This window comes from Gossypium hirsutum, chromosome D03, assembly GCF_007990345.1.
Source record: "Gossypium hirsutum isolate 1008001.06 chromosome D03, Gossypium_hirsutum_v2.1, whole genome shotgun sequence".
In the NCBI taxonomy this organism is placed as follows: Eukaryota; Viridiplantae; Streptophyta; class Magnoliopsida; order Malvales; family Malvaceae; genus Gossypium; species Gossypium hirsutum.
Genome location: NC_053439.1, coordinates 4,980,467 through 5,006,824, shown reverse-complemented (window position 1 = coordinate 5,006,824; position 26,358 = coordinate 4,980,467). Strand labels below are relative to the sequence as shown.

At 33.9% G+C, this 26,358-nt stretch overlaps 2 protein-coding genes across 2 annotated transcripts; both read left to right on the top strand.

Annotated features, from left to right (window-relative positions):
* The first annotated feature begins 5,964 nt into the window (after positions 1-5,964).
* Positions 5,965-7,826, top strand: LOC107950445 (linamarin synthase 2). Its single transcript, XM_041089654.1, has 2 exons — positions 5,965-6,644; positions 6,780-7,826. Exons 1-2 carry the CDS (start codon positions 6,146-6,148, stop codon positions 7,706-7,708), a joined length of 1,428 nt encoding a protein of 475 aa, XP_040945588.1. The 5' UTR covers positions 5,965-6,145; the 3' UTR covers positions 7,709-7,826.
* A 2,888-nt stretch (positions 7,827-10,714) lies between these two features.
* Positions 10,715-12,536, top strand: LOC121215314 (linamarin synthase 2-like). The gene is made up of 2 exons (XM_041089653.1): positions 10,715-11,007; positions 11,159-12,536. The coding sequence occupies exons 1-2, from the start codon at positions 10,833-10,835 to the stop codon at positions 12,010-12,012; spliced, it is 1,029 nt and encodes a 342-aa protein (XP_040945587.1). The 5' UTR covers positions 10,715-10,832; the 3' UTR covers positions 12,013-12,536.
* The last annotated feature ends 13,822 nt before the right edge of the window (positions 12,537-26,358 follow it).

The following is a 26,358-nucleotide window of genomic DNA, read 5'->3' as shown; positions in this document are numbered from 1 at the left end:
ACGAACAAAGGGCCGAAATAAGGATTTTTTAATAAATTTGTTTTGAAGTTGCAGACATCGCAATGACTCGATTGATTAATGACGATCCTCACATATTTGATGCGGCTAATAATATGGTAATATATTGTTATTTGTTAATCATGGATTCTATTAAAAAAGATATACGTAATATATAGAAATAAATCATGTTATCCTAATATTTATTTTTCGTAATTTAACACTATTAGGGCTCGTACAACGTATTAAGGGGCCGGGTGAATGGTATAGGATATCCCCCGGATTCACGATTAATGCCCTACTTGGAGCAAGCTGGATTCGGGTCAGCAGCATTGATCCGGATGTTCAACTTGCGGTATGATTTAATATCTACACTAGTGGAGCGGTGGCGCCCGGAGATCCACACATTTCATTTTTCGTGTGGGGAGTGCACAGTGACCTTAGAGGATGTTACACTGCAGCTTGGGCTCCCAATAATCGTGAGTCCCGTAATGGGAGTAACTGCATTTACTGAGCTGGCTGCACTATGTTATCAGCTACTAGGAGACTCGCCAAACGATGATGAGTCAAATTTTATGGGCTTGAAATTTACATGGCTGAAAGCCAAATTTGGACAGTTATTAGCTAATGCCACTGAATGAGAGTTGATGCGCGCTGCTCGAGCGTACATCATGCATATTATACGGGGAGTACTAATGCCCGATTCAAACAACAACGAGGTTCATATCATGTACTTACCCCTATTAGCTGATTTGACCAATGTTCGCTCGTATAGCTGGGGCTCCGCCGTTCTAGTAGTGTTGTATCGGGAGCTTTGTCGGACGACAAAACCTTCTATTGTAGACATGGGCGGATGCCTTATATTGTTGCAGTCTTGGGCACTTTATTAGATGCCATTTTTGGCATCGGTTACTCACCAACCATATGTTTATCCACTAGTTAACGGTGATAAAATATAACTTGTCATTAATTGTAGTCATACTATATTGACTGATGTTACCAACCATACTATATTTGTTTTTGTAGGTGGAGTATTTATCCAGGTATCGGGAGGTCGTACACTATCCCGATATACCGACTGATGATCGAACAACATGTCGGGAAAGGGGTAAGCTATTCTAATATTCGTGACATCTTACTTTCTATATCTTACTCACACCGTGTTAAATTATAACTATGTTATTAATCATGCAGTTTATATAGATGCCATATCGTAGACCGGAAATTGCAGCTATGATACCCTCGTCTGCTTACGTTCATTCTCAAATGCGGTGTACTAACACACCAATTATAAATTTCAATGTAGTCGAGTGGTACCATGGGGATTAAGTGCTACGACAGTTTGGTTGCGTCCAATATACCCCGAATCTGCCATGCGAAGTGGAGGTGGTTCACGGCATCAACAAGAGAAGAAAACCGCAGTTGGATTGGGGGGTTAAGCACCAAAAATTTGTTGTGCTGTGGAACGATCGGATGGGTCGAATACCTCAGATGGTTATGGCTTCTGATTTGCAGTCATCATTAGAGTACATACAATGGTACTCTAGTTGTGGAAAGCCATATCTACTTGGAGGGCAGTCGACTGTAGTCCCCCCGCACATGTAGCAACCTGGGGAATCGTACCCAGCGGCCCTCATGGAGGCAGAGCCTGCGGTAGATCATGATCCCGAACTAGAGCCCGAGCTAGAGCCCGAGCCAGATCCCGAGCAATTACATTCACATGGGGATTCAGATTGCTATAATCCAGATTTGGCGGGCAATGACTATTTTTTGAGCTCGTCAGAAGGTGAATACGCATACGAGTTTGATATCTTTGGATCGCACTCGCCGTAGTACAGCACTCTCAGCCCGTATCCACAGAATCATGAGACTCCTTCTGATTCAAGTTCGTCAATACCGATCAAGCCACATGATTTTTCCTCTATGTTTAGCACACCCCCACCTGCGCCTAATGAGGATGTTGGTCATTGCGAAAACCCACAACGTGACCGTTGATCTCCGCATAGGTATACCCCTAGGACCACACCATCGAACCATCAATTTTAGGGGTTTATTGCATTTTGTTGTACATTACAAAGTTTGTACTTTTTGTATAAATTTAAATTTTCTAATTTTAGGTATGCTTACTACGAAACTTTTCTTCCCTTTTTGCATTATATTAAAGCTGAATTTAAGGTTAAATGGCTCCATTTTGGATATAATTTTAATTATTCCAAATGAATTATACTTTTTATAACTTAATATAGATACAATTTAAGCATATGCATAAGCATAAGCTGAATTTAAGTTAATGGATGTTGCAACAACATTGCAACATTACAACATTACACATAACAATTTTACAGCATAAGCTTAATTCCGACCTGATCCTGACGACTGTCCAACATGATAGTTTCGCTGAGGGTATTTATTCCGATTATGACCATTTAACCTGCATAATCCACAATGCTTACCGTCAGATTTCTCCCTAATGTCCATTTCATTATGGATTCAGGATGATTGTAGATGACCTCTTGGATTCCTACGTAGCCCTCTGTCTGGGACAAGCTCGAAAGTCGTCGGAGGCACCTCCCACGTAGACAGGTCAGGCAGGGCAGGGAACTCATTTTCCCAGACACGTAATGTTCGCTTGAGTGTGTACACATCATCGACAAATTGTCCAACATTAAGGTTCACTTTAGCACACGCTGCTACGACATGCACATATGGATAATGAAGTGTTTTGAACCTACTACAGTCGCACCGTCTATTCCGGAGATCAACTCCATAGGACCTAGGTGGTATACCGGGTCGACGACCGATGGTCTCAGTAACTCAAAACGTTTCTAGATGTTGTGAATATATTTCTACATTCATCGACCTCGCCATTCGACGGTTTGCAACCATTGCATCCCTGACATCTTAGACAAACATGTGTCCATCCTCCATCTGGTCGACTTGTTGTTGACCCATTCTTGGCATCAAGGTAGCCAACCTGTAGAATGTAGCTGAGAAGACAGATGCAATCGAAAGATTTCGTATTTTCAACAACACAGCGTTGACTCCCGCCACTAAGTTTGTGGTCATTTGACTATAACGAAAGCCTCCATCAAAACTTTGAGACCATTGCCACGACTCCATTGTACCCAACCATTGTCGAAAAGATGTGTTTGTTTGACCCTCCATGTCACTCTCAAGTCGAATCATTCTTTGGCGGAAAATATGTGGCTCTAACTCGTACGCTGTATAGGTATTAAGAAAAGATAAGTTCCAGTAACTCGATAACATAAAATATTACAACTTATATTGAAAAGATAAGGTTATCATTTGCCCATTGCCATTACTTGTCTCTTCCAGTCTGCATTCTTATAATCTTTATAGAAGTTAGTCGCAATGTGACAGATGCAGTAAACGGATCTCCATGGCACACCGGAACGCCTAATTGCTGCAATTAAACCTTTCCCTCTATCGAAGATGATGCAAATATTATCGTTGCTAATAACATACCTCCGCAGGTTGGTAAGGGAGAATTCCCAAGATTCCAAATTCTCCTTATCTATGATGGCAAATGCTATCGGGAGCACGTTTCTATTACCGTCTTAAGCAACCGTAATAAGTAGGATCTGTGTATATTTTACATATAGCCAGGTCCCATCCACCTGCACAAATGGCTTGCAGTAAAGAAATGCTCGCACACATAGATAAAACGTCCAGAACATCCGATGGAAAATTCTTCTTCCCGACTGTAATTGGTCGTCTGGGCCGTAATAAGGTTTTGTCTGTAACTCAATCACAATCCCTGGTACGTACTCTCGCATAGTAGCTATCCATTCTTGTAGCTCGTTATACGATGAATCATAATCCCCATACAATTGCTCAATTTCCATCTGTTTAGCTATCCACGCCTTTCGATATGATACTCGATACTGGAATCGTGATTGCTTTTTGGTAATCAGTACCGAAACTTTAATGGTCGGCATGTCCTTCACCATTGGCATTATACACGTACAGATAGTTTTCAAATCAAGTTTTCGATGATCTTCTGTCATACGTGTTGATGTGCATGTATGAGGCCTAACAAATTTTCGTATCTCCCACATCTGCGAACCTTGAATGAATGCAGCTCGTACCCGCCAAATTGCAGCCTTCTGCTGCCTTCTAACACTCCCTAATATATATTTTCGGTTTAGACACTGCGACTTTATAATCCACTGATATGTTCATGCTATACCGTTTAATAGCAAGTACGCACTCTTCTTTACTTTCGAATCTCTGGCCTAAGAATAACTCCTCATGATCAGAATTTACGGCCAGCCGGTGAGCAGGAACTATTTCAGGGTACTCTGAAAACTCAGCTATATGCGCTGCATCGGGGCCTATGAGCGACATGTGTGGCCCAGGATTATTGTGTATCAAAATACCTCGCATCTGGTTCCCGACCGAAGAAGTGTTAATGTTTTCATCGTTATTCACATCTTCATCGTTAATATCATCAGGTACATCGTCCACATCGGGATCACTGTCACTATCGATCTCTTTATCACAATGATCGCTACCATCGTATCCATCATCACCAACCACATCAATATCGGGTGTAATATTCAGATCGATACCGATCCCACCTATAGTCGATTCACTATCAACGTACGATATTGGAGCCACCATGCACGATTCTTGAGCTCTATGTTCTTCACCATATGCATTGACATCTTCATTTTGCTCCATACCGGCTAACTCAGCAAATAAGTGAATCGGTGCATTTTTGTCACTCTCATTCCCACAGTAAAGAGCGACCATTGTCTCCACGTCTTCGTCATCTACAAGTTTCATTTCGGTGAATTTGATCTGATTTGTCAAAACTGAAAACTTGTAGAAAATTTTTGATATCCTTCTCCCATAACGTCTAACAATTTTTGCATTAATCATTCCCTTCATATCATCCAACGAGACATTTCTATTAAATCTCATTGCTATTTGTTGTCGACATTCAAATATACATCCAACAGTTGTTGTCAAGATGATTCCATCGAAATAAACGCATACAAAAAACTTATCATCCATCTTCAATATTCAATCTGTCAAAAAATAAACAAAATTTCAAAAAACAATCTCGAACAGTAAATAAATTACTTAAATAAAAAATTAGTGTTTCAATATGATATTTTTTCATTCTTAAGCTCATAGTACTATTTCAGTTATCATTTTGTACATGAACAACGTTTAACCACTAATCCTAATAACTAACACAATAATAATAGTTTTTTACTCAAAATAATACTAACTAACAATAATAATTAGGGTTTTACTAAAAATAATAACTAACAATAATATAATGTAAAAACTAACAATCATACTAACTAAAATAATAATTAGGGTTTTTACTAATCCAAATAACTAACCATAATAATAATATTAGTTTTTTACTAACAATAATACTAAGTAACAATAATTATTAATAACTAAACCCTAAAAACTAACAATAATAATACTAACTAAAACCATCAATTTGGGTTTTTATTAATCTTAATAACTAACAATAATAACTAAACTAACAACAAAAAACAATAAAAATTATACAAAAAAACATAATAACAAGATAATCCATTATTTTTTAAAAAAAATACCTTATTTTTTCAATTTTTTTCTTCTCTTTCTCTCTTTTTCCGGCACCACATTCTTCTTCTTCTCCTTCAGCTGGATTGAATCAGACCTTATAACTGAAGTGGTGCCGCTTGTGGCAGTGGCACCTTTGGTGCCGCCTCTGCCATAGGCACCTTTGGTGCCGTCTGTGGCAGGCCCATCATCCAGATTTCTGCTTTTTTTTAACTGTTTTTTTGATACCATTTTAGTAAATAAATAAAAAGGTATACTATTTTGATATATATATTTTTTATTTTTTTAGATTATTTTAGTAAAAAACCCCAAAAAAGGATAATAAAAGGGATACCAATCTACAAATACGGCACGCACCCTATGTATTGTCAGTCAATAATAGACAAACACACAAGTAGAAACGACACCTGCCTCCTTACCATCAATCAAGAAAAGTCGCACGTTCAAAAATCCCCTCACTTTCTGTATTCACAAGTTAGGAAGGAATAATCATACATGGTATCTTCAATTTTCACTAGCTACTTGATTTCTTTGCTTAATTATTATTTGCAGAAAGATGGGTTCAATTAAATCGCATGCAGTATGTCTTCCATTCCCAGCACAAGGTCATATTAACCCCATGATGCAACTGGCCAAGCTCTTGCACTCTAGAGGCTTCTATATAACCTTTGTCAACTCCGAGTTCAATCATAGACGGTTGATACGGTCTAGAGGGGAAGAAGCTGTTAAGGGTCTGCCTGATTTCCGGTTCGAAGCCATACCCGATGGGCTGCCACCTTCCGATTCCGATGCGACTCAGTGCGCTCCAGCAATATGCGATTCCACACGAAAAAATTGTTTGGCTCCATTCTTGGAGCTACTATCTAAGCTTAATTCCTCACCCCAACTGACCCCTGTTACTTGCATAGTTTGTGATGGAATCATGAACTGTGGTACCAAGGCAGCTCAACTCATTGGGGTGCCTTATGTTCAACTCTGGACTTCTTCAACCGTTAGCTTTCTGGGATTTCTGCACTACAAAGAACTAGCTCAAAGAGGCATTGTTCCATTCAAAGGTTACAAATTTTATGTTTTCTTTGTGCTTTATGTTCATTCATAATAATCTCTTTGAGGTTCTATATGTTACACGCACGTCCATGCATATTCTTTTGCATATTGAAACAAAAATATGCGTTTTATTTTCCTTGTAGATGAAGGCTTTGTTAGCGATGGGACACTTGAGATGGCCATTGATTGGATCCCTGGTATGCCTAACATGCGCCTCAAGGACCTTCCAAGCTTCATAAGAACCACCGACCCCGAAGACACCATGTTTAATTACCTCATGGAAGTATCACAAGAATGCTTAGAATCTTCTTCAATAATCTTTAACACATTCGATGAGTTCGAGAAAGAAGTGCTACAAGTAATTGCTTCCAAATCCCCTAATATTTATGCAATTGGTCCACTCACCTCCCTAAGTAGGAACCTACTTGAAATCCAACATAACTCACTAAATTCAAGCCTGTGGAAGGAGGATACAAGTTGCATCGAATGGCTTAACACAATGAAACCCAAGTCGGTGGTGTATGTGAATTATGGGAGTGTAACAGTGATGTCTAACCATCATTTGGAAGAATTTGCTTGGGGACTTGCAAATAGTAAATACCCGTTTTTATGGGTAATTAGGCCTGGTGTTGTGATGGGCGAATCGGCTATTTTGCCAAGAGAATTCATGGAGGCAATAAAAGGAAGGGGCTTCATAACAAGCTGGTGTCCCCAACAGCAAGTGTTGTCCCACCCAGCAATTGGCGTTTTCTTGACACATTGTGGATGGAATTCTCTGTTGGAAGCTGTGTCCGAAGGAGTGCCTTTAATATGTTGGCCTTTCTTTGGTGATCAACAAACGAATTGTCGATATTCGTGCACCACATGGGGCAATGGAATGGAAATCAACCCTGACGTAAAGCGTAAGGATGTGGAGGCTCTTATTAAAGAGATAATGGAAGGAGATAATGGGCCAAGGATAAGACAAAAGGCATTGGAATGGAAGAAAAAAGCTAAATCTGCCATTAGTGTTGGAGGATCTTCTATTACCAACTTTGATAGAATGATCAAGGAGGCCCTACGTCAAGGTTGAACATTAAAATCAGAATACTGTTGTGTTGTATGTTTTGTGTATGTTTTTCTTAATTTTATATTATACTATTAAATAAATGAGTTAGCATTTGATAAATCAATATTATACTTTTTTTTAATTCCACAAGTAAATTTAAAAAAAATTGTTATGTATTTAATTTATTTTATAAATTTATTTTTTAATATTTTACTATAGGTTATAGGATCCTTATCATTACTCTAAACCTACTTCTAAAGTCCAACAACCCAATTAACCCTGTACAAAATATCTCCTTAAATATAAATACAAAATAAATTATCAAATGTCAAGATGAATCCAGAAAATTTAAATTTCTTAAAGTCTCATGCCCAAAATCTCATTACCAAATATCATAATTTAAGTACAAGACATTTCACCTTCTCTAACTATTGTTAGGAAAATCAAGGAAATATCTCGTCAGGTTCTAACAGTCAAGTTCCAATTCGTGAATAGGGAACGGAATAAGGTTGCTAATTGACTAGTCAAATAATGTCTTCCTAATATGTTAATTTATTTATGTTGATGTTCTTACACCTTATGTGAGGAGACTCTTTTTAGAAGACATATTAGTTGATTCTCATGTATAAATAATTTGATTTAAAACCGTGTATTGCTTTCTCTTATCTATAAAAAGAATATAAGACATTTAATAAATATATCATTCTATATTAAGCATATTATAATGTTTATTGAAAAGTATTATTTTTTAATATAATGTGCCAAATTGTAGAACATAATGTGATTTTCTTTGTCGTTTCACCTGTTACTTTTATTGCCTCACTTTTATTTTTTATTTGTCTTCTCTTTCTTTGTTTTTCTTTTGGGTCAAAGAAAAAACCAATCATCATAAAGTTCTCTCCGTAGAGAGCAAAACACATACTATATATATATATAATAAATCTATTGTATTATATTAAATGTATTGAATTTGCTGGGAAGGCGATCTTATCCCTTGGAGAGAGGTTTTAAAGTGTTATTTATCAGATAATTAATTAAAATTTTAGCAATAGTAAATATTATTTTTGTGTAGTAGTTTTGTTTTTTTTCTCCGCGGAAACTCTTGAAAAGTACAAGAGTGGACACCTCAATTGGTAGAGATACAATTTGCTAGTAGTTTGAGGCCTTTAGCTCTCAAGTGTATCTTATAATTAATATTACACACTGATAATTATCCCGTGAGCATTGCAAGTTGTATTTCCACTAAATGAGATGTTCCCCTTTCATGAACTCTTTAGGATCCTTGATAGAGGCGAAAAACAAAACCCTACTGAGAATATTACTAACCGTTATTGAAAATTTAACCATATATGCTTAACAAGTGATACTTGGAATACTTTTTTCGAAAAAGTTAAAAGGTTGTTCAACAATATTGAATTTAAAGATACTCTATAATAGGATGAAAAAGAATATTTATAATGTTTTTATCTATATTGTTTTTATCCCTCAACAAATTATATGTATTTCACCACGTAGGGAGGTTTGATAATGGGTAGCTCATGAACTTGCAAGGGTTGGAATGGATGGAAGGGCCTCTCTGTTGAGCTCCATTATGCTTTTGTTAACAGCAACACATTGTTTGATTTAACGTTTTACCAGTATTAATGAATTTATTTCTTTTAATAGTAATAAGGGTAAATTAGTAATCACTTAAGTAATAGTATTTTTTTTGTCGTTCAACTATGAAAAATTATAAAATTGACATAATAACAACTTTAATCCTCAACATTTATAAATTATGTCCATTTAGTCTTTATTCTAAAAAAAAATTAACCCTAAACAACACATTGTATAATTTGGTCTCTTTTTAAAATTTTTTTTTTGTAGTTTCGTGACATTGAGGTTTAATTTTAAAATAATATGAAAATTATTATCTTAAATTTTTGAGTGTTTTCATCTTGTTTTTATTATATATTTTTAATTAAATTTAATTGATACATTTGGTTTTTTTAGCTTTTTAGGTGAAAAGGGAAAAAAGTAAAGTAAAATTGTAAAAATGATCAAATTACACAATGTGTAAAAGTTGAGGTTAATTTTTTTAAAATCAAGACTAAATTGACATAATTTATAAATGTTGAGTTATAAACCACAACCACAACCCCAGCATACAAAGATTGTTGTAACAAGTATTACACACACATACATATATTTCCATTGAGGTTATAACTTTTTAATGAGTTTCTTATTTGCTCGTTTATGAATTTATGAACCTTTATGTATTAGCATAAGTAAAGAAGTTGTATTTTATATTCATTTCTTTATAATAATGCCAAATGTTATTTGAGAAATAATAACATCATACTAGGAGGATATTATTTTAACTTTGAAAGTGTTTGTGTATAAAATTCTATTTATAATAAATAAAAATGATAATATTGTTCCAAATAATATTTTTATTTTTAGTTAATTTATATGAATTATATAATAAATATTTTTATTAGTTTATCGGATAAAAATAAATACATAGATTTATTTTTAAGAATTTATGTATTACATAATTATATATTTATTTTTAAAACAATTATATATATTTAAAACAAATTTTAAGACAAAAAAGAAAAAGGTAAAAAGACCGCTCCAGTCCTTCTCAATTTCAATATTGAACAAATTGGTCTCTCTAAAAAAATTAAAGCAATTTAATTATTGTGAATTTCAAAAGTAAACTACTAAGGACAATTTAAAATTTTTTATTACCAATACGAGAAGGGATTGTATGAACTGTGATTTCCTTATATTTTTCTAATTGGAGAATGATAAATCAGAATTTTTTCTCTTGATTTTTAATTTTTTTTCCTAACAAAAATCAAATCTAACTAAAATTGCTAAAAATCAAGAAAAAATCTAATTTATAATTCTCCTATTGGAAAGAGATAAAGATGACGTCATACTATCATTTCTCTTGCGAATGCAGTAACCTATCAAAATTCTTAAGAAGCAGCTGATATTTTCTCAACCTCGTCCAATGACAATTATTTTACACCATAATTACCAACAGCGTTATCCTGTTTTTCTTTATCCCCGCCACTAGTTAGGAAGGAATACTCATGTATAGTATCTTCAATTTTCACCAGCTACTTGATTTCATTGCTTAGTTATTATTTGCAGAAAGATGGGTTTAATTAAATCGCATGCAGTATGTCTTCCATTCCCAGCACAAGGTCATGTTAACCCCATGATGCAACTGGCCAAGCTCTTGCACTCTAGAGGCTTCCATATAACCTTTGTCAACACCGAGTTCAATCATAGACGATTGATACGGTCTAGAGGGGAAGAAGCTGTTAAGGGTCTGCCTGATTTCCGGTTACAAATTTTATGTTTTCTTTGTGCTTTATGTTCATTCATAATAATCTCTTTGAGGTTCTATATGTTACACGCACGTCCATGCATATTCTTTTGCATATTGAAACAAAAATATGCATTTTATTTTCCTTGTAGATGAAGGCTTTGTTAGCGATGGGACACTTGAGATGGCCATTGATTGGATCCCTGGTATGCCTAACATGCGCCTCAAGGACCTTCCAAGCTTCATAAGAACCACCGACCCCGAAGACACCATGTTTAATTACCTCATGGAAGTATCACAAGAATGCTTAGAATCTTCTTCAATAATCTTTAACACATTCGATGAGTTCGAGAAAGAAGTGCTACAAGTAATTGCTTCCAAGTCCCCTAATATTTATGCAATTGGTCCACTCACCTCCCTAAGTAGGAACCTACTTGAAATCCAACATAACTCACTAAATTCAAGCCTATGGAAGGAGGATACAAGTTGCATCGAATGGCTTAACACAATGAAACCCAAGTCGGTGGTGTATGTGAATTACGGGAGTGTAACAGTGATGTCTAACCATCATTTGGAAGAATTTGCTTGGGGACTTGCAAATAGTAAATACCCGTTTTTATGGGTAATTAGGCCTGGTGTTGTGATGGGCGAATCGGCTATTTTGCCAAGAGAATTCATGGAGGCAATAAAAGGAAGGGGCTTCATTACAAGCTGGTGTCCCCAACAGCAAGTGTTGTCCCACCCAGCAATTGGCGTTTTCTTGACACATTGTGGATGGAATTCTCTGTTGGAAGTTGTGTCCGAAGGAGTGCCTTTAATATGTTGGCCTTTCTTTGGTGATCAACAAACGAATTGTCGATATTCGTGCACCACATGGGGCAATGGAATGGAAATCAACCCTGACGTAAAGCGTAAGGATGTGGAGGCTCTTGTTAAAGAGATAATGGAAGGAGATAATGGACAAAGGATAAGGCAAAAGGCATTGGAATGGAAGAAAAAAAGCTAAATCTGCCATTAGCGTTGGAGGATCTTCTATTACCAACTTTGATAGAATGATCAAGGAGGCCCTACGTCAGGGTTGAACATTAAAATCAGAAAAATTGTTGTGTTGAATATTGTGTGTGTACTTTTTTTTTTATAATACACTTTTAAATGTTGTGTTAATTAGACATTCCTGTTATCCAATCTAATTCAAGACTCCTCTAGTAGCCACTCCATTAGTAACGGGGGCTCCCATATCAAGATTTATTGATTCCCTTCCACTACTTTAGTTTTTCCTTGAATCCTAGACGTTAGGAGACGTTAAGATTTCGAGTTTTTTGTTGATCAGGCGACACCCGGATTTGAACTGGGGAATAAGGGATTTGTAGTCCCCTGCCTTACCGCTCGGGCATGTCGCCAGAAGGCTACAAACAAAAAAAAGGAGAGTATCTCCCTTTTCTTTTTCATTTTTAGATCGGATCCATACCTTCAATTGGTTATAGTATCTCAAGACACACAATATCTAAAAACTTTCCCTTTCTTTTCTATTGAAAATGTGGATTCTCAGTTACAAAAGTCAAAATTTAAGACAAATAAATTGGAACCATTAACTATTGACCGCAAATTTATGGACAATTCTTCTTCACTTGTCTTTTTCTAATGGTATAAGAAAATAAATTGGTTATAGTTGTAACACCCCTTACCCGTAGTCAACACCGAAATAGGGTACGAGGCATTACCAGAACCCATACGAATGTAAACGTATTTAACTGAGTTATAAATTTCATCTAAATTAAATTTTTCAAAATTATTAACATGCTTTTATAATTTTTCATAATATATCCTCAAAATATTATGATCATAATAATTAGGGCCTACGAAACCCGATACATACTCATGCAATTTAATGCTTCATTTCCATTTCATTATTTCGATAATTCAGGTACCATCATTTTCATGAATTTTGTACATACCAGTAATAGTTCATTTCAAATTCATGTTATCTCACTTCAAAACTTTACCCGTTATATCATTTAAATATCAATGGTTACATTTATTTCAGATCAATACCAATAATAATTCAATTCCATATTTTCTAATACCCTTATTATTTTCCATATTTATCCCGTTGAATTTCTCAGAAATTCGATGGATTTTTAGAGGTACACTTTTAGTGTACAATTCCGGGTCCGTCAATTCATATTCATGTGCGCACATTTCCATTTCAGAGGGCACTCCTGTGAACCTCATCCTTACAGCGGGATTACCAGTCCAGGCTAAATCCCCTGCAAGATAGCACACTCCCGCGAACCTCATCCTTACAGCGGGATTACCAGTCCAGGCTAAATCCCCTGTAATATAAATTCATAGAGTATTGTCGGGATTACCAGTCCAGGCTAAATCCCCTGCAACGACAATTACTCTAATGAGCTTGGATCTGACTTACCAGTCCAGGCTAAATTCAGACCCTAATTTGGATTACCCGTCCGGGCTAAATCCATTTCCACATATTCTTCAGGAGGGCTATATCAAGATCACCGGTCCGGGCTAGATCTTTTTCACACATATTCTTCGGGAGGGCTATATCAGGATAGGATCACCCGTCCGGGCTAGATCCTTTCTACCGTCAATTCCTTTTCAGAGATCCATCGAATTTTCCTTTCATTCAACCGGGATTTATTTTCTCTTTTCATCAAGAATATCAATACTTCATCAATTATCATACAATAAACATCCAAATCATATTCACATCAATAAAAATACATTTCAAGCATTTAAACATATAATTCAAGATACACGAACTTACCGGGCTAAATTGTAAAAATACTAAAATACAAGAGCATTTTGGTAATTTTCCATTTTCTCGATTTTCTACCCGATCTTGATCTAAATTAATTTTTCATTTTAATAAAACAACTCATTTCATGCAAATTGGTCATTTTTGACATTTTTTCAAAATTACCCCTAAAGTTTTACTTTTATTCAATTTAGTCCTCGAACCCAAATCATGCAAATTAACCATTTGTAATGCAAATCCATGATAGCATAATATTCATACATTTATTTTCCTCCTCCTCCTCTTCCATTCCACATCCTTAATTTATATAACATGCTTATAAGTAATATTGTCTATAATTTTCACTATTTTCTTGAAAATTTATTCAAAGCTGTCCATTTGAGTCATAGTCACTAAATTATTTGTATCTTGAGCTACAGAAATCCAAATTAAGATCCGTTAATTTTACCTGAAACTGGACTCACATATATTCTTGCCATAAAATTTTCAGAATTTTTGGTTCAGCCAAATGGTACAGTTTATTCTTTAAAGTTCCCCTGTTTCACTGTCTGATAGTTCCGACCACTCTTCACTAAAAATGAATTATCTAATTGTACAGAATTCGGATGATGTTTCTATTTGTTTTATTTGAAAATATACTCATCAAGGATTCTAATAATATAAAGTTTATCCCATAATTATTTTTTTAAAATTTTTAATGATTTTCCAAAGTCAGAACAGGGGAACTCAAAATCATTCTGACTGTATCTCACATAACCTATTATATCTCATAATTCATAATTTCATTGCTTACACTGTTTCTTCTATGTGAAACTAGACTCAATATGCTTTAATTTCATATTTTATTCATCCTATAATTCGATTTCCACAATTTATGGTGATTTTTCAAAGTTAACCTACTGCTACTGTCCAAAACTGCTTTAGTGGAGAATATTGATTACTAAGTCTATAACACTCTTATTTTCTTTTTTTTTTACACTATTTCTCAACACTTTTTCTTATTTTCTCTTCACTAACATATCAAGAACATATAAATTTATATAATAAAACCCTACATTAACATCAATCTCACACTTTTTCGATAATATCAAACTCAAAAATATATTGAAATCATGATGTTCTTACCTTGCTCAATTGACTTCAATCTTTAACTTGATTTTCTCTCTCCTCCAGCCTCTATTTCTTGAATCTAACTTGATATTCTAGCTCCCATAGTCTCTTTGTCAATTTTCTCTCTTGGTGGCAATGGAAATTTCTTTGATTTCTAAGTAAAAATGGTGGATTTTTGGTGAAAGGACCAAATTGTAAAGAAAGCAAAGCTTTCTTTCTTCCCCTCTTCTTCTCACGTTAATGCATGCAAAAAAGGTGGGGATGGCTACTTTTCATCCTTCTTTCCACATATATATACTAAATAAATTAATAATAAAATAATATCATTTTAAAAAAATCAAATTAAAATATTAATAAACTAATATTTATTTATTTATTTATTAATCTATAATATCTCCAACATCATCATTATCTTCTAGATTTCTCTCTCTTCTAATTGACCATTTTGCCCTTTATGATCTTTTAAAATTTCATCCTTGAGTCATCACTTAATTTGGTAAAATTGTGATTTAGTCCCTCAAACTTCTTCACCTTTTTCAATTTGCTCCTAATCCATCCATTTTTCTTAGTTTCTAGATTATTCCACCCTTAAAATATTAACACCATTGGTCCTTCAACTTTTTCATATTTACACTTTAACCCCTCAACTTTTAAGTATTTACTCTTGGGTAACAAAACTTTTCTCAGTTTTGCGATTTAATCCTTTCTTGAATTAATATGTTATAATTTACTTCCCAATATTGCCATAACTCAAAATTATCCCTTTTTAGCACTTTATTTCCTTATTTTACTATATCAGAGATATTATCTTACTTTCCTTACTGTAGAAATTTTCGGGGTATTACAATAGTATCTCAAGACACACAATATCTAAAAACTTTCCCTTTCTTTTCTATTGAAAAAGAAAATGTGGATTCTCAGTTACAAAAGTCAAAATTCAGGACAAATAAATTGGAACCATTAACTATTGACTGCAAATTTATGGACGATTCTTCTTCACTTGTCTTTTTCTAATGGTATAAGAAAATAAAACTGGATACATAACTAATTAGTATTGATTTTTTTTTCAATAAAAAAATCTTTTTGAATTTCAAGTATATTATAATAATATAACAGCAATTATGAGTATTGTGTAAATTGGTAATATACTTTTTTCAATTCCACAAGTAAACTTGAAAAATTGTTCTGTATCTAATTTAATTTATAAATTTATATTTAATATTTTATTATATTTTATAGGACACTTATAATCACTCTAACCCTACTTTGTAAATTGTAGATCATATAATCAGATTTGCCTTATTGTCTCACCTGTAACTTTTATTGCCTCACCTTTATCTTTAATTTTTCTCTTTTTCTTAGCTTTTCTTTTGGTTCAAAGAAGAAACCAAACATCATAAAGTTCCCCATGTAGAGAGGGAAACAAATACAATATAAATTAACACATATGAACTTACTTAAATATGATTCTAAAATTAATCTATAATTTTTTTCTGCTTTTATATTTCGATTGATTTAATTCTTGATCTATATAATAATTCTAATTTAATTTATCAATTCCAAAAATTTAATATCATAATATGATATGCATGGATCTATTTTCTTTATTTTTTTTTAAATTTTAAAGTTTCACATTTTATTCAATTTAGTTCTTAAAACTGAAACAATCATATCATTCACATTTAAGCTCTGTTTTTAACTCCGTTTTTAATTTATTCATTTTATAACTCACTAAAAGCCATAAGTATAGAAATTCCATGATAGTTTTGAAATAATTGCATTTTAGTTCCTAGAGTCAAAATTAACCAATTTTTCTTTACAAACTAGTCCCCATTTCATTTCCAAGCTTAACATTCATCTATTGAACATCAAAAGCTTCAAAGAACAACAATGGTAACTTTTTAAAACTTTAATAGTTTTACAATTTAATACCCGAGTTATCTAAATCAAAATAAAACGATCTCAAAAACATAAAAATTACAAGAAAAGAATTAAATTTTCGTACCATGCACAAGGCCAAAATTTCGACTTTAAGATCCCTAATTCTTTCTTCTTGTTTCGTGAAGAAGATGAATGAAAAAAGGAAAAAAATGAAATAGCCCTTCCCTCTTTCGTTCCACTACAATATGTTCTATTATTATCTCATTTCATTTTTTTTATTAATTATAAAATTTGCATGATTTAGTAAACAAAGCTTACCAAACCGTACACTATCTATTAAAAAGAGTAATTTGCCATTTCAACACTTGGCTTAATACTTTTCAAGCCTTTAAACCAATAAAATTAATAACAATTAACTCTTTAAGGTTTTTATGGTTTAGTCCTTATACTTTAATTACTAATCGTTTCACTAAAATTTCAGGACAAAAAATCATATGACACTAAGATAAACTCGTAAATATTAAAAAATAATATTCACAAACTCAATCATCAAAAAATAAGATTCTGAAACCGTCGTTTTCAGTACCACTAAAAATGGATTCTTACATGAGCAATGCATGTTGTATTTCTACCAAATGAGATGTTCCCCTTTCATGAACCCTTTAGGACCTTTGGCAAATACAAAAGACAAAACCTTACCGGGAACATTACTAACCATTGTTGAGAATTTGACTAGATGCCCAACAAACGACACTTCAAATATTTTTTTCCAAAAGTTAAAAGTTGTTCAACAATATTTAATTTAAAAATACTCTATAATAAGATGAAAAATATTATTTATATTGTTTTTATCCCTCAACAAATTATGTCTATTTCACCACGCAAGAAGGTTTGATAATGGGTAGCACATGAACTAGCAATATTAATGAATTTATTTCTTTTAATAATAATAAGGGTAATTTACACTAGTAATCACGTAAGTAATAGTATCTTTTTTGGTCATTCAACTATGAAAAGTTACAAAATAATCTCATAACTATTCAATTTTATCTTTTTGGGCCACCAGTTGGCTAAAGGTGGATACTTTTAAAATTGACATGATAACGACTTTAACCCTCAACATTTATAAATTATATCCATTTAGTCTTTATTATAAAAAAATTAACCTAAACAACACATTGTGTAATTTAGTCTTTTATAGCCGGATCAAGACTGTTTGTTTCTAATCTTTGTCTGTTTGCTATTTACTGCTATTGTTGCTCGCATACTTCTCTGTTGTTGCATTCAAAATTTTTTTGGAAGTGTTAGACGAGCATGGTGATGGCGTGCAGCGGTGGTAGTGCGCGTGAAGAGGCTGGTGTGCATGCAACGGTGGCTAGGGGTGTACCTAGGTGCGGCGCACCTAGGGTTGGGGGAGTTAGGGTTTTTGCTGAAATGTTTAAGTTGTGGGACAATCGGGCCTTTAGGTTTTTTTATTATTATTGGGCATTTGGGCTTGTAATTTTTTTGACTATGGACTGTTTATTTTTTATTTTGGGTTTTATTTATTTAGTTTTGGGTCCGGGCAAAAATGGATCATTACAGCTGCCCCTCTTTGCTCGTCGTTGTGTAACGAGAATGGAGTAAAGACTTTTAAGAGTGACCAATTTTGCCCGGTCTCGCCAAATCTCAACTTCTTTGGTGTTCCTCTTCTTCAAGTAGCCTTGTTCTAACCCACTGCAACTTTAGGGGTATAAGAATTGTAGCCTAAATCTACTCTGCTACAACTTCAGGGAGATAAGATTTGTTGTCTTCAACTTGCTCCACTACAACTTCAGGGAGATAAGATTCACTATCTTTAGTTTGCTCCACTGCAACTTCAGGGAGATAAGACTTGTCATTTGTAGCTTTTAATCTGTTCCACTGCAACTTCAGGGAAATAAGATTTGCTACCCTTAGTTTGCTCCACTGCAACTTCAGGGAGATAAGACCTATAACTTCAACTTGCTCTATTACAACTTCAGGGAGATAAGGTTAGCTATGATCTACTCTACTGCAACTTCAGAGAGATAAGATCTGCAATTTAGCTTCAATCTATTCCACTGCAACTTTAGGGAAATAAGATTCGCTATCTTTAGTCTGCTCTGCTGCAACTTCAGGGAGATAAGGCTGGTGGCTTCAATCTATTCCACTGCAATTTCAGGAAGATAAGATTCGCCATAATGACTTCAATCTATCCCACTGTAACTTCAGGGGTATGGGATTTGTAACTCCATTGATCTATTTCACTATTCTCTGGATAACATGACCTGTAAAATTCATTTCATGGGCCTATGTTTGTGCCAAATGATTAGGATGTCATGATCAGAATGAATCAAATGCTCCTAATTGGATGTATATGAATGATATTTGCATGAATGCAGAATGTCATGAGAATGATCCTTTTTTAATGTCTGGGTTATTATTGCTCGTTGTTTATCAAGATTCTATCATTGACGCAATATCTTGTCTTCTTCTTCAGCTGATATCTTTGACAGAAAATCCAAAGAAATAGTCACAATTTAGAATCTTCTTTCTCAATATTTCCAACCCTTAGGTTTGGTGAGTTCTAAATAATAGTCATGTTTCAGGTTCTCGTACTATTTAGAAGCTTTCAGAGTAATATGCAGATCTCTTTCTGCTTGAATATTATTAGTCCATTAATCGTTATTTCAATGAAAAATGCTTGAACAAGATTAGTACAATGGACAAGATGAAATTTTATTGAGAGCAAAGTTTGAAATGAATGAATTAATCAAGATAGCAAATTTTGCTAAGATACGAAATGAATAAGATGAAAATAGGTGCCTCAGATATCGTAGCATGAGCTTTTCTACACAAAACTTCTCGAGGGCCCTTTAAACTTGATACGTGTTTAGAAGATCCAGAGTATTTTGTTGATGTCCCAAGATGTAGCATCCATCCTTCCTGCTAATTCAGGCATAGTAAGACTACCGTATGCCCCACCTTTGATCAAAATTTGAATTGCCCTTTTCTTGGGTTTTCAATTCAAAACCCCTTTGGTCTCAAGGCGCCCTTTGCGGGTTTTTGCCTTGGCCTCTCCCTTTTTTTTAGGTGAAGTACTTCTTGACTGAATCCGAATTCACAGGATTAGGCAGGTTCTTGCCATCCATCTTGGTTAATATCAACGCTCCTTTAGAAAAGGCATTCTTTACCACGTAAGGTCCTTCCCAATTTGGCATCCTTTTTCCTCTAAAGTCCTTTTGTAATAGGTAAGTCAATTAAGCCCTTTTCTTTCAATTTTGATGTTTTAGAAGCTTTAGAATAGAGTTTTGTTGAAATCAAGTTGAGGTTTTGGAAGTTTTCTTTAGGTTTTTGAACATGATATATGTTAAACAAATTGTTGAATTAGAGGTTTAATTGAATGAATTTTTAGTTAGAATTGATTGAAGGATTAAATTGTAAAAGAAGCTAATAGTTCTACATAGTGGAGACTAAATTGCAAGAATTTTGAAATTAGGGTTTTATGATAAAAATTTAGATAGTTATGTCTAAGTTTGGTTGAAATTTGAATTGAAATAAAGTATGAATTGAGATAGAAAAATAAGTGAATTTAGTTAAGACTAAATTGAAATTAAAGTAGAAAATTGAATAGAAATTCAATTAATTAGATATAAATTAATAGTGTATTGTTGATTGCGAAATTATCTTAATTTTTCGTAGCTAGTAAAGAACTCGAGCCATCGGCATAGAAAGGAAAAAAGAAAATCATCCAGGAGTAATCGCGGATTTCGGGTTTGTATTAATATAATTCAAATAACTTACTATTAAATGCTATATTTAAATTTATATTTATGGTAAGTGAAATATAAGGTAAGTATTATTATTAAGTTAAAGAAATTCAATCGAATGATGAATATATATGTGGAATTGAATTGAATATTGATTTGAAAAAAAAATAGAAAAGTGAATTTTGAATTGAATTGTGATTGAAAGTGAAAAAGTGGAATTGAATTGAAATGTGAATTTGGAGACCCTATTAACTAGTCGAGCTGAGTCGGATATAGTTGGCATGTCATAGGATTGGAAGAGTTCCGGGATACTTTGACCACGAGTCGATAAGACACTGGGTGTCACTATATTTCTTTGGATAGATTTGAAGAGGTACTGGGTACTAACTTTTTTCAGCTTTGCCGATGAGACACTGGGTGTCAACTATTGCTTCGAACTATCTGATGAGGCACTGGGTGCCATACTGGAGTGTTTGGTTGGATCCGTGTATCCTCCAAAGTCTGAATTTTGTTAATAAGGTAAATAATGAAATGATAAACCGAATGAGTTGATCAATCGAGCTACTGAAATGAGATGAAAAAGTTAAATTGTGAATTGAAATGTGATATGAAATTGAGGAATGAACCTAAGGTTCATGATGTGTCCAAGTTTAAAATTGTGGATATATGATATTAATTGATGAATTGTTATTGTTGAAATATGAAATTTGAATTTAAATTTGTATGTATGATTTATGCATTACATGTTTATTATTGTTATAATTTGAATTATTGTAATACCACTGAGTATGAAATACTCAGTGTACGGTTGTTTCTGTGTGCATGTCGATAGAAGTCAAAGGTCCCGGTTTAGCATCCAAATCAATCTCGACTTCAACATAACTTTGGTGATGTATTTTTCCTTTGGTAAATATGGCATGTACTTCAGTCTTATTAAAGAGTCTTGTAAGTTTTGGTTGTAAAGAATTGGTCTATAATGTTTGAATGATAAATGAAACGTTAAGTTATATAATGGTATGTTTGGTGCTAAAACTAAAATTGAATGAATGAAGTTTATTTATTTAAACAATATATGTGAATATTTATTTAGTAAATTACTAAGTTAATGTTTAAGATATGTTTACGTTATTTGAACATGAAATTGTATGAATTGTGAAATGGTTGCGGTTTGAAATTGCAGGGAAGGTTAACTATTTATAAAGGGGTTATATTGACTTTTTTTTAATCACATAAAATAAAATAATAAAAAAATGAACTCAATTAGTAAAATAAATATTTATATAAATTTACGATTATATTATAATATGTTTGTTATTTATTTAAGAAATTATTTATAGATTGTCTGATATGTCCGGTATGTCTCGTAACCCTGATCTGGCGACGAATTAGGGTTAAGGGGTGTTACAAAAATATGACAATTATTATCTTGAAATTTTGAGTGTTTTCATTATATATTTTTAATCAAATTTAGTTGATAAATTTGGTTTTTTAGCTTTTTAGGCAGGGACAAAGCTAAGAAAAAAATTGTAGGGGGAAAAATTAAATTGTCTATATCTTTATATTTTTCAAAGGATTAAATAAAAATTTTATCATTTTTAGGGGGCCAAAGTGTAATTTTACCTTTAGCAATTTAAAATTTTAAAAAATTTAAAGGGCCAAAATGGCAGATATTCTATTTTTGGGGGTTTAGAGCCCCTGCCAACCCCCCTAAATCCGTCTCTGTTTTTAGGTGAAAAGGGCAAAAAGAAAAGCAAAATTAAAAAAAAGACCAAATTACACAATGTGAAAAGTTGAGGTTAGAATTTTTAGAATCAAGACTAAATTGATAATGTATAAATGTTGAGTGTTAAAATTTCCGTTATGTCAATTTTAAAAGCTGTCACCTTTAGCCCGTTGGTGAAAAAAATAAAATTAAATAGTTACGTAGTCATCTTATAATTTTTCATAGTTCGATGATCAAAAACGAAATTTGGTATTAGTTGAAAGACTATTTTGTAACTTTTTATAGTTGACCGACAAAAAACAAACAAACTAATAGCTAGGTGACCACAAGTATAATTTACCCATAAAAACTAGAAACATAATATCCCTAATAAAGCTATACTTCAATCTAGAATCATACAAACTTCAAAACTAAAATAAAAAAAAAGTATTGGCAATCATCCATATTATGGAAAGTCAAAGATATAGGTATCAAATATTGAAAAGTCAAAGAAATGGGTATCGAAATATTGGCATAAGAAATCTGAGATATTTGCAATATTTGGTCCCTAATTGTATAGTGACTTTGCAAGTTGATCCCTGAACCTCAACTATAAATAGGCTTAACCATCTCTCATTCATAGTATTCTATATTTTCCATTCTCTACTTAAGGCATTGTTCTCTCTCTCTCTTTGTAAATTTTCACTTGTATTTTGGAGTGAAATATATTTGGTAGTGCCCGAGGACATAGACAAAATTTTAGTGCCTGAAGACGTAGGCAAAATTTGCTGAACCTCGTTAAAATTCTTGTGTTCTTTATGGTATTATTCTGCAAACTTTGTGAGTGTGATTGTAGTGATTTATTGTGCTATTAAATTATGATTGAGAGATATTATGGCTAGGAAAGGCCTGGTACTTAAGCAATCATTATGATCCACCTCTCTTTCCTGAGAATTGAACTTAGTGTGAATTTTTAGTACAATAATTTTACTCTTTTACATGCTTCCGCACAACAATTAGTATCAAAGCTAGATTTGTACTTGGGGAATACGATCGTTCACGGCACTGTTCACGTACAATAGTTGGGATTGAGGAGAAAAATGGAAAAGACATCGTCATCAACAAAGACTACTGTGACCAATGCAAAATTTGAAGTAGAGAAATTTGATGGTACCAATAATTTTAGTATGTGGCAATGTGAGATCCTGGATGTCTTATGTCAGCAAGAGCTGGGTATAACCCTTAAAGAAAAACCTGACAAGATGGATGACAAGGAGTGGAGCAAGATCAATAGACAAGCATGTGGAATAATCCGCCTATGTTTGGCCAAAGAGCAGAAGTACTCTGTCATGAGGGAGACATCAGTGAAAAAGTTGTGGGATACACTGGAAGAAAAGTTTCTAACAAAAAGTCTCGAAAATAGGCTTTATATGAAAAAGAAACTTTATTGATTCACGTATACACCCGGTATGTTGATGAATAACCATGTGAACTTATTCAATAAAATTTTACCAGACTTGCTAAATTTGGATGAGAAATTTGAAGATAAAGACAATGCATTATTGTTGTCGAATTCTCTTCCTGATGAATATGATCATCTTACCACCACATTGCTTCATGGGAAGGATACAATCACGTTTGATGCAGTCTGTAGTGCGTTGTATAGATCTGAGACTCGAAAGAAAGATAAAAGATATCACAGAGATACAACTGCAGAAGTCTTAACAGTAAGAGGTCGTTCGCACAGCAACAAATCTGGTAGAAGGAGTAAGTCCAAAGGGAGACCTGCCAAAGATGAATGTGCCTTTTGTCATGAGAAAGGGCATTGGAAAGAAATTGTCCTAAGTTACAAAAGGGCAAGGCTATTTCTGATGCATGTGTAGCAAAGCATGATGATGAGTCAGACTTTAGCTTGGTTAGCATGGCAATGGCATTTCATACAGATGAGTGAATTTTGGATTCGGGATGTACTTATCATATGTGTCATAATAAGGACTGGTTTTCTAGTATTAAAGAACTAGAAGGTGGAGTTATTTTTATGGGCAATGACAGCACTTATAAGACAATGGGAGTAGGTACAATCCATTTGAAGAATCACGACGGCTCAATTCAAGTCTTGACAGATGTTCGCTACATACCTAGCTTGAAGAAAAATCTCATCTTATTAGGGGTCCTAGAATCTAAAGGGCTCACAATCACTTTGAGAGATGGATTACTAAAAGTAGTAGCTGGGGTATTGACGGTGATGAAAGGCACAAGAAGGAATAACATGTACTATTTAAATGGAAGTACAATTATTGGATCAATATCAACAACTTCTGCAAAAGATGCAGATTCAGAGGCAACCAGGTTATGGCATATATGATTGGGACATGCTGGTGAAAAAGCTTTGCAGAGTTTAGCGAAGCAAGGCTTGTTGAAAGGTGCAAATTCTTGCAAATTGGAATTCTGTGAACATTGTATTCTAGGCACGCAGACGAGGATAAATTTTGGTTCAGTAATTCACAATACAAAAAGAATTCTAGACTACGTTCACAGTGATGTGTGGGGACCTACTAAAGTGGCTTCTTTGGGAGGTATGCACTATTTTGTTACTTTTGTTGATGATTATTCAAGAAAAGTATGGGTGTATCTTATGAAAAGAAAAAAATGAAATTTTGGATGCATTTTTGAAATGGAAGCAGTTGGTGGAGACCGAGACTGGTCGAAAGATCAAACGACTTCGATCAGACAATGGTACTGAGTACAAGAATGATCCATTTCTACAAGTATGTCAAGATGAGGGCATTGTGCGACACTTCACTTTTTGGGATACACCACAACAGAATGGGGTGGCAGAACGTATGAATCAGACTCAACTGGAGAAAGTTCGATGTATGTTGTCCAATGCTGGATTGGACAAAGAATTTTGGGCTGAGGCAGTTACATATGGGTGTCATCTAATTAATCGGTTGCCATCAGCTGCAACAAATAGAAAAACTCCTATGGAGAGGTGGACTGGTAAACCTACTACTAATTATGATTCTTTTCATGTTTTTGGTTCTACTGCATATTATCATGTAAAAGAATCTAAGTTAGATCCAAGAGCAAAGAAAGCATTATTCGTGGGTATAACTGGTGGAGTAAAAGAATACCGTCTCTGGTATCCTGATACAAGGAAGATTGTTTTCAGTAGAGATATGACTTTTGATGAATCAACCATGATGAAGAATAATGATTCACAAAAGGATGACAAAATTAGTAGTGCTTTGTAGCAGGTGGAGCTAGAAAATGTTAATGATGATCCAGCTAATATTGAAGGAACAAATGATGTAGAAGTTTCGACCCAAGAACTTCTACAACAACAAGATTCAACTGCATATAGGAGGGCAAGAAGAGAGATTCGTATGCCTGCTCGCTTTGATGGTATGCTGGCCTATGCACTTCTAATTGCAGATGACATGTTCCTTCTACTTACAAAGAAGCAAGAAGTAACCCTGATGGTGTAAAATGGAAGCAAGCTATGAATGAAGAAATGCAGTCTCTTCATAAAAATAGGATTTGGGAGTTGGTGACACTACCCAAAGGAAAGAAGGCAATTGGATGCAATTAGGTAAATGCAAAGAAAGAAGAATTTCCTGGTAAAAATGAAGTTCGATACAAGGCTAGATTGGTAGCAAAAGGTTGCACTCAGAAAGAAGGAATAGACTACAATGAAATGTTTTCTTTAATTGTGAAGCATTCGTCTATTCGGATTTTGCTAGCCTTATTTGTGCAATATGATCTTGAACTAGTTCAGCTTGATGTGAAGACCACATTTTTACACGCTGATTTAGAAGATGATATCTATATGACTCAGCCAAATGGATTCAAGGTTGCTAATAAAGAAAATTGGGTTTGCAAACTAACAAAGTCGTTTTATGGATTGAAACAATCTCCGAGGCAGTGGTACAAGCGATTTGATCAGTTCATGAAAGGGCAAAGGTACAAAAGAAGTAAATTTGATCATTGCATGTATTTTTAGAAGCTACAAGAAGGAATTTTCATATACTTGCTCTTATATGTTGATGATATGTTGATAACATCTAAGAGTAAAGTTGAAATTGAGAGATTGAAGACTGAACACAACCT